This window comes from Trachurus trachurus (assembly GCF_905171665.1).
Source record: "Trachurus trachurus genome assembly, chromosome: 15".
Classification (NCBI taxonomy): Eukaryota; Metazoa; Chordata; class Actinopteri; order Carangiformes; family Carangidae; genus Trachurus; species Trachurus trachurus.
This window is the reverse complement of record NC_139906.1, coordinates 2,701,761-2,715,366: the sequence shown is the minus strand read 5'-3', so window position 1 is coordinate 2,715,366 and position 13,606 is coordinate 2,701,761. Positions and strand designations below refer to the sequence as shown.

Here is a 13,606-nt window from a genome sequence, read left to right as displayed (position 1 = left end):
CATAAACAATTACAGTTTTTCTCAATTGTTTACACACATTTTCTGAAAGCATGCCTCATACTCTCAGAACTCTACACACAAATCCAAAAACACACACACAATGGGCAAAACCCCTAACTTCTCCTGCAAAATGAAACTTTACATTCAAAACAATGTTATTTATTCTCAAAATGCTATTTTAGTCTCAAATGACAGACACAAACCATCACATGAATAGAGATTTATAAGAACCAGTTGAACACTGATGTGCTCAGTGTAAAACACTATGAAGAATGGAAAACACTTCTACTCCATTCATCATAATGACTTAGGCTTTTTTTTACTGTAACTACAGACAGTACATATATAAGTGTGTTGTAAAATTTTAGAATATTGTTTTGATACTCAGAACACTCAAATACACCTTAACAAATGAAATGCATGAAGACGCGACCGAGTTGGGTGTGTGACGGGTGTGTGACGATGCAGCCGTGTGACCACAAAAAAAAAGAGTCGGTCGGGGTCAGCTGGTTTACGGCCGAACAATTTTGAAAGACTGAACACATAATTTTGATGGGATGAGAGACTACTGTAACATGTAGCTCACCTAGTAGAGCAGCACTCTTTGTAGTCAAAGACTTTGTTCTAGTCTAGGTTCCAATCCTTCCATCAAAATGCAATTTTGGTGATTAAATGCGATTTCTTTTCTCATCATCATTATGATCACTGCTATATATATATGTGTGTTTGTGTTACTGTATGTGTGGTCTCTCTCTGTTTGGTTTCTCTCTTTTTGGTGTCAATCCATCACTGCCTGTTATGCTGCCCTTTTACCGTAGTATGCTAAAGCTCTGATTGCTAATTGTAAAAGTGTGTGACAGGTGTTTACCCATGTGATGAGTCAGTGTGCATAGTAGGGAAACTAACTTTAGAATTTTGAATAACAGTGTGTTACTTGTGAAAACAAAAGATTTTCTTCATGAAAATTGTGCCAAATGCAGAGAATTGTGTGTAGTGTGTTATAGAACTGCAAATTGAGTGTAAAGCAGGAATTGTGCTTGTAGTTTAGCAGACTTGGTTCAGAGGGTTGGTGCATGAGTTAGATGTTGAGGCCATTGTGCCTCAAGAACCAGAAAAAACTGTAACAACAAACTGCCATAAACAACAAAGACACGCCCACCTCCGTCCTCCTCGATGTCGTCGTCCGACTCCTCGCTGTCCACGGGCGGCCGGTTGTCCCGGAGCAGAGGCCCCTCCCCCTCGCCGCCAGCCCCGCCCCCTCCTCGCTCCCGGGCCCAGATCATGAGCGCGGTGTCGGCCCCGCCCGTCGTCAGCAGCGCCGCGTCGTCCTGAGCCCAGCGCACGTTGGTCACCTGGGCGCTGTGGCCCACGTAGCGCTTGAACCGGGCGTACTGACCCTGGAGCGGAGAGAGACACAGGTTTCTATGGTAACAGGACTGATCGGTCACATTAAAAGAACAGTTCACTCAAAATTGAAATTTCACTCATTACCTCCTCCCCCTCATGTGGACTAAGGGCTGGGAGAAGTTTCAGAGTCCTCCGTGGCTTCTCTGAGTTACAGGGGGTCTCGGCGTAGCAGTGCATGTCCATATAACGGTTGCAAATGGATACCAACTGTCTTCGTAACAAAAAGACACACCAAAAAACATCCAGATACCTCCATGCTGCTCGTATGTAATGTCTGTCTTGTATTGAAGCCCCGAAATGCGAAATTGTTCAGAAAAAAATTAAATAAGTCTATATTTCAAGCTTGTTTGTAGCGGAAGCTCCTCTTCCCGGTTCGTCCAAATCTCGCGAGATCTTTTTGTTAAGAAGACAGTTGGTATCCATTTGCAACCGTTACATGGACATGCACTGCTACGCCGAGACCCCCTGTAACTCAGAGAAGCCACGGAGGACTCTGAAACTTCTCCCAGCCCTTAGTCCACATGAGGGGGGGTAGATAATGAGTGAAATTTCAATTTTGAGTGAACTATTCCTTTAAGGTCGTACTCTGACTGGGTAGCTGAACAGTTTGAGGAAGCCGAAGTCGTCTCCGGTGGCGAGCAGCGTCCGGTCTCTGGTCAGCGACGTGGCGTTGACGTCGGTGATGTCGCTGTGCGTCGGCCATATTCCGTCACAGCTCGGACCCAGGACGCACGTCCAGCTGGACCAGTCCACACGCTCCAGCTACACACACACACACACACACACACACACACACATGAAAACACACACACACACACACATGAAAACACACACACACACACACACACACACACACACACACACACACACAGACAGTTAGTTATTGACATATTATAAAACGGAAAGGTGAAATCCGGCGATCTGATTGGTTGTTAACCGTGGAAGCCTTATCACAGCATAGGCTATCACTCCGCCTCAGGCAACGTATGACTGGTATGATAGAAAACTGGCGACCTATCACTCTTCTTACTATTGATTACAAGATTCTGGCATCAGTTTATGCAACTAGATTAAAAACAGGTCTTTCTCACATCGTTGCTGAAACACAATCAGGTTTCATTAAAGATAGACACATAAGTAATAACATCAGACTTATTTTGGATCTACTGGACTATGCAGATTCAATACACTCGGAAGCTTTCATTCTTTTTTTAGACTTTTATAAAGCTTTCGACACCATTGAACATAAGTTTCTTACAGAATGTCTTAAATTGTTTGGTTTTGGAAATGCATTTATAGATACTATTGAAATGTTTTATAAAGGAATTAATAGCTCAGTGATTATCAACCACAGTACCTCTAATAGATTTGATATAAACCGTGGTGTTAGGCAAGGGTGCCCGATTTCACCTTTTCTATTTGTTTTAGTTGTTGAACTATTGTCATTAAACATAGTACATGATACAGATTTCAAGGGCATTTCTATATTTAATAGAGAAATAAGAATCTCTCAACTGGCGGACGATACAACTCTTTTATTGAAAGACAAAGAACAGTTGGTCAAAGCTATTGATTTAGTTAAACAGTTTTCATTAGCATCAGGCCTGAAACTTAATGTATCTAAATGTGAACTGTTGCCCATACAGAACTGTGATGATACTTTCATAGATAATATCCCAGTAAAAGCCTCGGCCAAGTATTTGGGCATTCATATAACAAAAAATTTGATAGCAAGGCAACATCTGAATTTTTCTGGAAGAATTAAAAGAACTAGAGATATCTTTAACCTCTGGCTTCAGAGGGACTTAACATTATACGGCAGGGTCCTTTTGTCAAAGGCTGAAGGTGTCTCTCATTTTGTTTATCCATCTCTTTCTCTGTTTGTGAATGATGCCACTGCTAATGAAATTAACAAGCTTTTTCTGAACTTTGTCTGGAGAAACAAAACACACAAACTTAAAAATGCAGTTCTATCTAACAGCAGAGCGGAAGGTGGTCTTGAAATGCTGAATTTCATTGATATTATAAATACTTTTAAAATGAACTGGTTAAAAAGATGTTTGGCACATCAAAATTCATTGTGGTTCTTCATCCCCAATCATATTTTTGGAAAAATGGGTGGACTTGCTTTCATTTTAACCTGCAACTACTCACCTGACAAGCTTCCGGTCATGCTGTCCAAATTTCATAAGCAATCACTTCTTTCTGGGAAGCTATGTTTCAGTCACAATTTTTCTCCTCACAAAACTTTGTTATGGAATAATGAATGTATTACTATTAGGAATAAGTCTATTTTTTATTCCAAATGGTTTGAGAGAGGTATAAATAATATTTTGTCTGTTTTGGATGAACATGGTCTTGTCCTCTCCTATGAGAGTTTTTTATTGCGTCATAATTTCCCTATACCTTTCAAAGAATACAACTCTGTGATAAGAGCAATCCCCTCTGGCTTACTTAGTTTAATGAAAAGTCACTTATCTTTTTGTGAAGAAATTAGACCAGAGGGTAAATCTGTTTTGCTTGTGAATGGTATCAACATAAAAGACAAGAAATGTAACAATAAGCATATAAGAATTTTTTTTCATGGTAAAAAGAGGCTTTCTCCACGAGGAAAGTTTTATTGGCGCTCTCATATAGAAGACATAAACTGGGAAAAAGCTTGGCTTTTGCCTCACAAATACTGTATTCATAACAAAGTTAAAGAAACTCATTTTAAAATTCTCCACAAAATATATCCTGTTAACTCCCTCATTTCAAAATTTATAGATTTGGACAGCTCCTGTGTTTTCTGTGGCCATACTGAAGAAACTTTAAATCATCTGTTTTTTGAATGTAATGTAACAATGAAATTTTGGTCAGACTTGTGTTCTTATATTTTCTCCCATATAAACATGTCATACTGCTTCTCCCTTAAAGATGTTATATGTTATTATGAAAATAAGAAGAACAGGAGTCTTCAGTATTTAGTTAATTTTTTCATTTTATTTGGTAAATACTTTATTCATAAGCAAAAGTTTGCAACCTCCAAACCAACCTTTTCTCATTTTTTAATTGAATTCAATTCTCTCTATAAATCCCTAGCCTTAGTTAAAAATAAGAAGAACACAACTTTTTTAGAAAACTATGAAAAGGTATTTATTGTACTTCCTGACATTTAATGGAATTTGTTAACAGTGATTATTACACACCTATGTATTGACATGACAATATTTATTTATTTTTATTTTGTTTCTGTTTGTTTAATTTTCTTCATTTTCTACTTATTTGAATGAGATCCTTGCTGTATTTATTTATTCTATCCATTGTCTTTCTGAATATGAAACAGCTCTCGTGTTGTGTTATGTGTCAGTGTTTGACACTTTTTGTACACTTTGAACACTTAAATAAAGAGGAAAAAAAAAAAAAGGTATGAATGGAAGTTGTTGTCATGTATCCATGACAACGGACTGTTGCAGTCCGTAGCCAAAGACAGCTGATGTTTTTACGATGTTAAAAAATGGACTAAAGTAGTTGAATTCACATGTTTAAGGTGAACTTTCACCTCCAGAGGGTTAACAATGGTAGAGGGGACTGAGCAGTGACTTTCACCTGAAAAAAAGTGGAGGAAAAGACGAGCTGCAGAGCTACTTGGAGCTAACGTCTGGAGAGGTGGGACTATTTTTTTCACAGTGAGGCTATTTTATTGAATAATATGTATTTCTGGTTGAATAAAACTACATGAAATTGATTGCGTATCCCTCTTTCATATTGTCATTATTGGTAACCGTTTTATAAAAGTAATATATTAAATATATACTGTATATATCTGATTGGACCCAAATGTATTCACAACAACCCCAAACATTCAGCCTGTGTCATTGAGAACTATCATCAGCATAAAGAAGAACAACAACTGAGCTCAACATCATCCAGTCTGTCTGCGATTACATGTAGAGACAGAAGGATCTGATCTGAGCAGCTCCAAGATACTGTATTTGGAAAAAACCACCGGACCAGGTCCCTCAAAAACTGTGTGCAGGTGTAGGTAAAGGGTTGTCACACCAAATATTGATTTGATTTAGGATTCTCATCTCTTTATTCACTGCATTTTGTTAATTGATGGAAAAAAAAATTACACTTCCGTCTTTGAAAGCATTCAGCTTTTTTTCCCACACATGCCTAAAACCTTTGCACGGTACTGTATATATTGGTACAGACTCGTTATTACTCAGTGTAATATTTGCACTGAAGATATTACTCATGTATGTAAAAAAAAAAAGACAACTGCTGGGAAAGAAAAGACAAGAAAACAAAAAAACCACGCACCCACACACTGACCTCAGAGTTTCTGATGGTTTGTCTCTTTCCTCTCGGGGCTTCGAAGAAAAGCTGCTCTTTGGCTCCTGTGTTCACCTGCAGCAGTTTACCTGACACACACACACAATAGTAACACACACAGTAACATGAGGAATTTCAAAGACAACTTCAAGTTTGTTGAACAAACATCACAACCACAAAGGGTGTGTGTGTGTGTGTGTGTGTTACCTCGTGCGTCCCAGTCGATGTGTGTGATGTAACTGGACGCTCCTTTACAGATCCCGACTCTCTTGCTGCTCAACACGTTGTAAACGTCCACGAAGCTGTCGTGTGACGCCACCGCCAGGTATTTACCTGAGTCTGAGACACCAGCCAGGATCAGCAGGTGTGTGTTACAGTAAAGGGATAGTTCAACATTTTGGCAAATTGGCCCATTGCCATAATCCCTATAGTCATAGCAGTAGGTTCGTTACCTTTAATTGTCGGTGCAAGCTATTTTTAGAACGGCGGAGCAGAGCCACGAGCTGCTCAGAGCTACGCTACGGAGGCTAATGGGATTTCTTTTTCCCTCATCAAACTCATCAAATACACAATCCAACAACTCCACAACGCTCTGGTGGACAAGTTGTGAGCTGCACATTCACCATGCTATGAGATAATAACACAACGTTACCACACAGAGTTGTTTTAGAGGGAAATTCATGCAAAACCACTGATGCACGTTGCCTTCAGGGACAGTTTTTCATCAACAGTCTCTGCATTTCCCTCTAAAACAACTCTGTCTGGTAACTTTGTGTTATTATCTCATAGTGTGGTGAATGTGCAGGTCACAACTTGTCCACCAGAGCGTTGTGGAGTTGTTGGATTGTGTATTTGATGAGTTTGATGAGGGAAACCAAGAAATCCCATGAGCCTCCGTAGCGTAGCTCTGAGCAGCTCACGGCTCTGCTCCGCCGTTCTAAAAATAGCTTGCACCGACAATTAAAGGTAACGAACCTACTGCTATGACTATAGGGATTATGGCAATGGGCTAATTTGCCAAAATGTTGACCTATTCCTTTAATTGCTGTGTGTGTGTGTGTGTGTGTGTGTGAGTACCTGGGGTGAAGCGGATGTCAGAGATGGCGTCACGGCGATGATGGAAGCCGACCAGATCCTCCAGTGTGTCTGCGTTCACCACCAGGACGCCGCCGTCGCTCAGACCGACCGCCAGCGCCTTCCCGTCCGGAGAGAAGGCACAGCAGCGCCCGCCTGACACACACACACACACACACACACACACACACACACACACACACACACACACACACACACACACACACACACACCTGCGTCACACTCCTGTTTACCTCAGCACACACACACACACACACGGTGACGGTGTCTGACCTCTCTTCAGCTTGCGGACGGCGACCATGCGGTGATTGGCCGACGTCTCCCACAGCCTCAGGGTTTTGTCGTCGCTGACGGTGGCACAGATGTGGAGGAGGGGGTGGGGGGCCAGACCCCACACCTCACCCTCCATGTGGCCCTGCACACACACACACACACACACACACACACACACACACACACACACACACACACACACACACACACACACAGGAATATGATTGATTGGTCGATCAGTTTGCAGCATGTTCTTCTGTCTTATATTTGTCTGAGCGTCAAAAATACTAATGTTGCATTCACTGTCACTGGGAAACTGGGAAACCAATCGACAGCTGCTGGAACAGAAACATGTTTATCCCCTAAAAATGCATACACACGTCATCAATAATCAATGTTGCATACATAAAATATAAGAACAACTGGTGTATTGATCTGTGACCAGTGTTGGGAGTATTACTTTTAAAATGTATTCCCCTACAGATGCCTCCGTAGTGTAGCTCTGAGCAGCTCACGGCTCTGCTCCGCCGTTCTAAAAACAGCTTGCACCGACAATTAAAGGTAACAAACCTACTGCTATGACTATAGGGATTATGGCAATGGGCCAATTTCCCAAAAATGTTGAACTATCCCTTTAAATTGTAACTGTAATGGAATACAGTTATTCATATTTTGTATTCTTTGTAATCCATTACTCCCCAACCCTGTCTGTGACTAATATCTGGGTGCAGCCTGACAGTTTGTGATCGATCAAATTAATAGAACTATATTATTTACCCTGAGTTTGGTCTGTCAGGCTGCAACACCTGCAGACAAAGCTCAGGGCATACAGTATAATCAATACATGAAAAGACACATGAAGACCTCTACAGATGGTGACGCCACATGATCAATATATGATCAATAACGTGTGTTATAGAGAATTCAGACAAGCTCCAGCTACACACACACACACACACACACACACACACACACACACACACACACACACACACACACACACACACACACGTCCTTGTTTGCGTCACCACACACCAACAACATCTAAAAGCACTAAAGTGCGTCACACGGGAAAGATAACAACATCACACACACACTCCTCAGAGTCCTAACTGAGTGTGTGTGTGTGTGTGTTTTCATGTGTGTGTGTGTGTGTGTGTGCTTATTGATCTGCAGCAGACAGCTCTTCTCACCATGGCAACAGGTGCTGAAGCAGACGACCAGACATTTAAAGAATCCTGGAGATTTTCAGCCTCTCTCACACACACACACACACACATGAAAACACACACACACACACACATGAAAACACACACAAGCACGCACACACACAAGAAAACACACACACAATCCTGATTGTTGTCACTTCAGTGTGTCAGGTTCAAGACTTCCTGTCCGTGAGGCTCTTATTGTGAAGGAGTCACAGTGAAGTGACCTCACCTGCAGCTCCTGAACTCACCACGACAACTTCAGCTGCTGCTCCTCCTGACAGGAGAACTGTTGTTGCTATGGTTACCAGCGGTTCTTCTAACACACACACACAGACACACACACACACACACACCTGCACCAGCAGCGTCATGGGTCCGGTCTTGTCGATCTCCAGAACTTCTCCGTTCTTGGTTCCCACCAGGATGTGGCCGTGGCCCAGAGTGATGGCTCTGATGGACGGGTTGTCCTCCAGCAGCAGGCCTGCACACACACACACACACACACACACACACACACACACACACACACACACACACACACACACACACACACACACACACACACACACACACACACACACACACACACACACACAGATGAAGTGGACGCTGACTTGAACAGGTGTGAGTCGTGCCGTGTCCAGCAGGGGGCAGCGTTGGACAGGACACTAGTTTCTCTCCGTTGGTTTGGCTCATTTCTCAAAACCACACGGACAAACCTCCAAATAAACCACTTGGTGAATGTTCACAACAGAATTGAATTTCTCGTTCATTTCATCACGTTGCAAATGTCTCAGCACATCTTTGTAAATAATCAAGTACAGGTAGCTGCAGTTAGCACAATGTCTAAGAGAATAGATCTTACTGATCTAAACTGATTGTTGATTCTCAGTCTAATGGTTGTTCTCTCTCCAAAACACTTCAGCCTCATTTCATTCTATAAGTTGTCACATGCACAATAGTCTGTTCAACTGTCAAAATTAGTCAAGAGCATAAAACCATGAATACCATAGATTTATTTACAGCACTGTAGGCTACATATCATTTTCCTTTTTGTGTGTGTGTTTATATTACAGTATATAACGCTGCACACATTGTTTTTTTTTACTCTAATGAATGAAAGTTCATTTATATGTGTAAAAATGGCTACCTTTCCTTGACAGTATGAGTGCAATGTGTGATGTCAAACCTTGTAGGCTACTGTTACTGTAAAATTCAATGCTCCTCTGCCATAGTGACAAAACATCTAAACATTTTGACTTGCAGTGCTCACACGATGCCAAAGGGACGATGCATTTTGGGGGCAGTGACTATTTGTGTGAGATTGTTTTGACACGAGTGAACTGTTTTTGGGAGAGAGATGAAGCTTTTTGCAAGTGCAGTTTTGAAAATGTAATTTCTGTTTCAAGAAATGAGCCAAACCAATCGGGCTGTCCGATCGAACTTCGCTATTCGAACAGAATTCAAATTATTTTCAAAATAAGAACATTCAAAGGTGGAAACTGACGTTCGAACGTCTTCCTTCCACAACGACGCAAATTAACATTCTGGGTAGTAAACATGTTGATAAAACAAACAGTTTAGTTGTTGCTGTGCGACATAGAGCTGCAGCTTCAAATATACAAGCAGATTATAAGCACCACTACTTATAATATTTCTATTTCCCTTCTTTAAGTTTTATATTGATTTGGTAAAACTTGAGTGTGTTACAAATGTTACATAACAGATTTGGTTGAAATGCCCTTTAGTGGACGAGGGATGTAATAATAAGCTGGTATAGGTGTAAATATAATGAGCTAAAAAAACAAAAAACACACTAAAAATTTGAATATAATTTGAATATTTAACATCAGAAACATGAGAAATTTGAATCTAACTTGGGGGGAAGAGTGACAGCCATACAGAACCAATGGAGAAAAACTGTAAAACCGGAGTTGGGCCAGTTACTCTACATTAGTTACATATTAAATTATTAATAGTTATAGTTAAAGTTATAGTTATAAATTATTAGTTTTACTTCTCTCAAAAAGTAATCAAACTACTTTACAAATTACAGCTTCATATAAGTAATCAGTTATTGGGGAAAGTACACTGCAAAAACTCAAAATCTTACCAAGAATATTTGTCTTATTTCTAGTCAAAATGTCATTTCTAGTCAAAACAAATCTCATTCTACTTAAAATCAGACTCCTCACATTTAAAAAGTAGCTTGTTTTTAGACACTTTTTACTTCTTTCAAGCAGATTTTTACTTGGAATAAGTAGAAAAATCTGACAGTGGAGCAAGTTATTCTTCCTTATTACAAGCAGAAAAAACTTGCTTTCACTGGCAGAATTTTCTATTTGTTTCAATTGAAAATTAGTTTGAAACAAATGAAAATGATCTAAAAACAAGTTAATTTTTAGGTAATGAGTCTTATTTTAAGTGGAAAGAGATTAGTTTTGACTAAAACTGAGAAATGAAATAAGACAAATATTCTTGGAAAGATTTTGAGTTTTTGCAGTGTAACTTTTCTTTCATTCTGTCTTGTTAAATCAACTGTCAGAGTTCATCAGTCACTGTTTCCATCATCAGTGGATCGATAAACACAAACAATAGACGTATTGATCTGAGCTTCAGTTTCACTCACTCACTTCTGTCTTTTATCTCCAGGATGTGAACACAACGTCCGTATTTCCACCGCAGTAAACTCGACCCTGAACGCTACACCACTTGTGCGGTTTTGGGCAGGTCGTGTTGTTATGGCCACGCCCACCAAGTCAGGTGATTAATAATGGTGCCTTCATGTGCTATGGTAATTATGGTAAATACCAAAAGACGACGTGAAAAGTGCACATGAACACCCTCTCATGTGGTATTTTCCACTGGGCAACTCGTAGAATGTTTTGATGCCCGAGCTGCCGAGATGAGAATAACCTTTGACCTTTTCAACATGGTGGCGAGCAACGCAAGATTCGTTAATAGTAAGCAAGGCAAGCCTTTAGAAAACAGTTAGCAGCTATTCACTTTATGTATGCGTGCATGTACAGTAAAAAACGCTTTTAAAAAGCTAGCCAAGTAGCCAGTGCTAAATCTCCATGAATATTAATATTTACCGTCTGAGTTTTGATAATTCATCTTCTTGCTGTACGAGATGAACTAGGCAATCCAAGATGGTTTTACCCCATAGATACAGTATATAAACGTAGATGCCGCAAGTGTATATATCTATGGTTTTACTCAAGTAACAAGTCTGAATCTGTGTGTCCACCATCTTTATTTTCTCTGTACAACAACAAAAGCACATGAACACAACGTACTGGTAAATACCAGTTCACAAGTGGAAAAAACCATCTGTACCACAGCACATGAAGGCAGCATAACTATAGAATTCCTTCTCTCTGACTTGTTGATTGTTACCTGTCGACCTGCGACCTCTCTGAGACCCCCCCCCCCATGATGTCATCCGTACCTTTGGATCCCGGCGACAGCGCGGCCCTCTTGATGGCGTAGGTCTTCAGACAGCGGTCGAACATGTCGTCCCACAGCTCCACCACGCCGTCCTTCCCGCCCGTCACGAAGCCCTGAGGAGGAAAGACAAACAAAAAAAAAAAAAAAAAGAGGGTTATCAAAAAATTTTATCACAGTTTAAAGGTGTAATATGTAGGAATTCCCCCCATCTAGTGGTGTGGTTGCATATCTGAACGTATTCTTGATGTTGCATTCACGTGAAATCGGGCAGATGTCAGACAGACAACAGACGCTGCATGTAACAGGATGTAACAGGACATTCAACGTAAAAAAAAATGGCGATGCAACATGGCCGCCTCGGTTCGGTGCGTCGCCCACTTATGTATTTGTAACGACTTGTAACAACTCATTCTAAGGAACCAGAAAGCTTTCATTTGTATGCGGCTGTGATTCACCTTCAGTCAAATACGGATTTATGGAAAACAGAATTGATTTTTGATAATAAAAAGCCAAATAAGTTACACACTGTGATGTTGGCGTCTCCATGGTGACATGACAGTGGAACTACAACAACAACAACAGCGACTGAGGGAAAACAGTGAAAACAGTGAATCTGATCCAGGGTAAGTGACTCTGACATTTTTATTTCAAGTTGGATGAAACGAGAGCAAATAGGTTCCTTCATGTTCTCTCACTCCCATCCCCTCTCCCCCCCCCCCCTCCCCCTTCCTCCCCCCTCCTGACAGCCTTCCCTCCCCCTCAGCCTGAGATCTTCTGATGTGTTTGATGTCAGTCAGTTTCCTCTGAAGACTCAAACACAGTCGACGTCGGGTTGTAAAAAGTCTATTTTTACCCAGACTCAAAAATCAGCTCAACCTGAACCACGATGGTGATTAAAGCTCCTTCAGAATAAAAGTAGATGGTTGTATTAAAGTTCCTTCAAAATAAAGGTAGATGTTTGTGTTAAAGCTCCATACAGTATAAAGGTAGATGTTTGTATTAAAGGCCCCATGGCATGAAAAATTTGATTTTGGTTATTTTTTCGTGCTTGGGGAGGTCTCTGGGCCACGTATATACTGCCCCATGCATCAAACTGGTCATAAACGGAGAAACGCACACCGCCCATTTGCAGGAACATTCTCTTTAAGACGAGCGGATAGCACTTCCTCCTTTATGTGATGTCACGCACAAGGTAACTCCACCCACCGTGACCAGTTGTGTTTTTTTTTTTCTCAATTTTTATGAATGCAGCTTAGGTTTCAGTTACTTGCCTGTGATTGGCCCGACCACATGCCACTCAAAAACAGTCAGCCAATCAGAGGAGAGGTTCTCATTCTCTCTTCTGATTGGCCAAATGACCTGTGCCTGCTAGAGCTCCAGAAAGAGGCAACAGAAAGGGGCAGAATAACGATATTAAGCAGATCACAGGTACTCAAAACCAATGATACATCTTGTTAGGGAAATAAACCCAGAGAAAAGTGCACAGCATGGGGCCTTTAAAGCTCCATACAGTATAAAGGTAGATGTTTGTGTTAAAGCTCCATACAGTATAAAGGTAGATGTTTGTGTTAAAGCTCCATACAGTATAAAGGTAGATGTTTGTGTTAAAGCTCCATACAGTATAAAGGTAGATGTTTGTGTTAAAGCTCCATACAGTATAAAGGTAGATGTTTGTGTTAAAGCTCCATACAGTATAAAGGTAGATGTTTGTATTAAAGCTCCATACAGTATAAAGGTAGATGTTTGTGTTAAAGCTCCATACAGTATAAAGGTAGATGTTTGTATTAAAGCTCCATACAGTATAAAGGTAGATGTTTGTGTTAAAGCTCCATACAGTATAAAGGTAGATGTTT

At 40.7% G+C, this 13,606-nt stretch overlaps 1 protein-coding gene across 2 annotated transcripts in view; it reads right to left on the bottom strand.

Moving 5' to 3' along the window:
• Positions 1-13,606, bottom strand: part of LOC310997906 (echinoderm microtubule-associated protein-like 6) — a gene marked incomplete at both ends in the record, with an annotated part of 93,896 nt that overhangs the window by 20,600 nt on the left and 59,690 nt on the right. For both annotated transcript variants that reach the window (XM_083987741.1, XM_083987742.1), the window contains 8 exons: positions 1,160-1,397; positions 1,993-2,169; positions 5,725-5,813; positions 5,932-6,063; positions 6,802-6,954; positions 7,093-7,234; positions 8,657-8,784; positions 11,755-11,866. In XM_083987741.1, the coding sequence (XP_083843867.1) occupies positions 1,160-1,397; positions 1,993-2,169; positions 5,725-5,813; positions 5,932-6,063; positions 6,802-6,954; positions 7,093-7,234; positions 8,657-8,784; positions 11,755-11,866 (1,171 nt within the window). The remainder of the gene's footprint in view (positions 1-1,159; positions 1,398-1,992; positions 2,170-5,724; positions 5,814-5,931; positions 6,064-6,801; positions 6,955-7,092; positions 7,235-8,656; positions 8,785-11,754; positions 11,867-13,606) is intronic.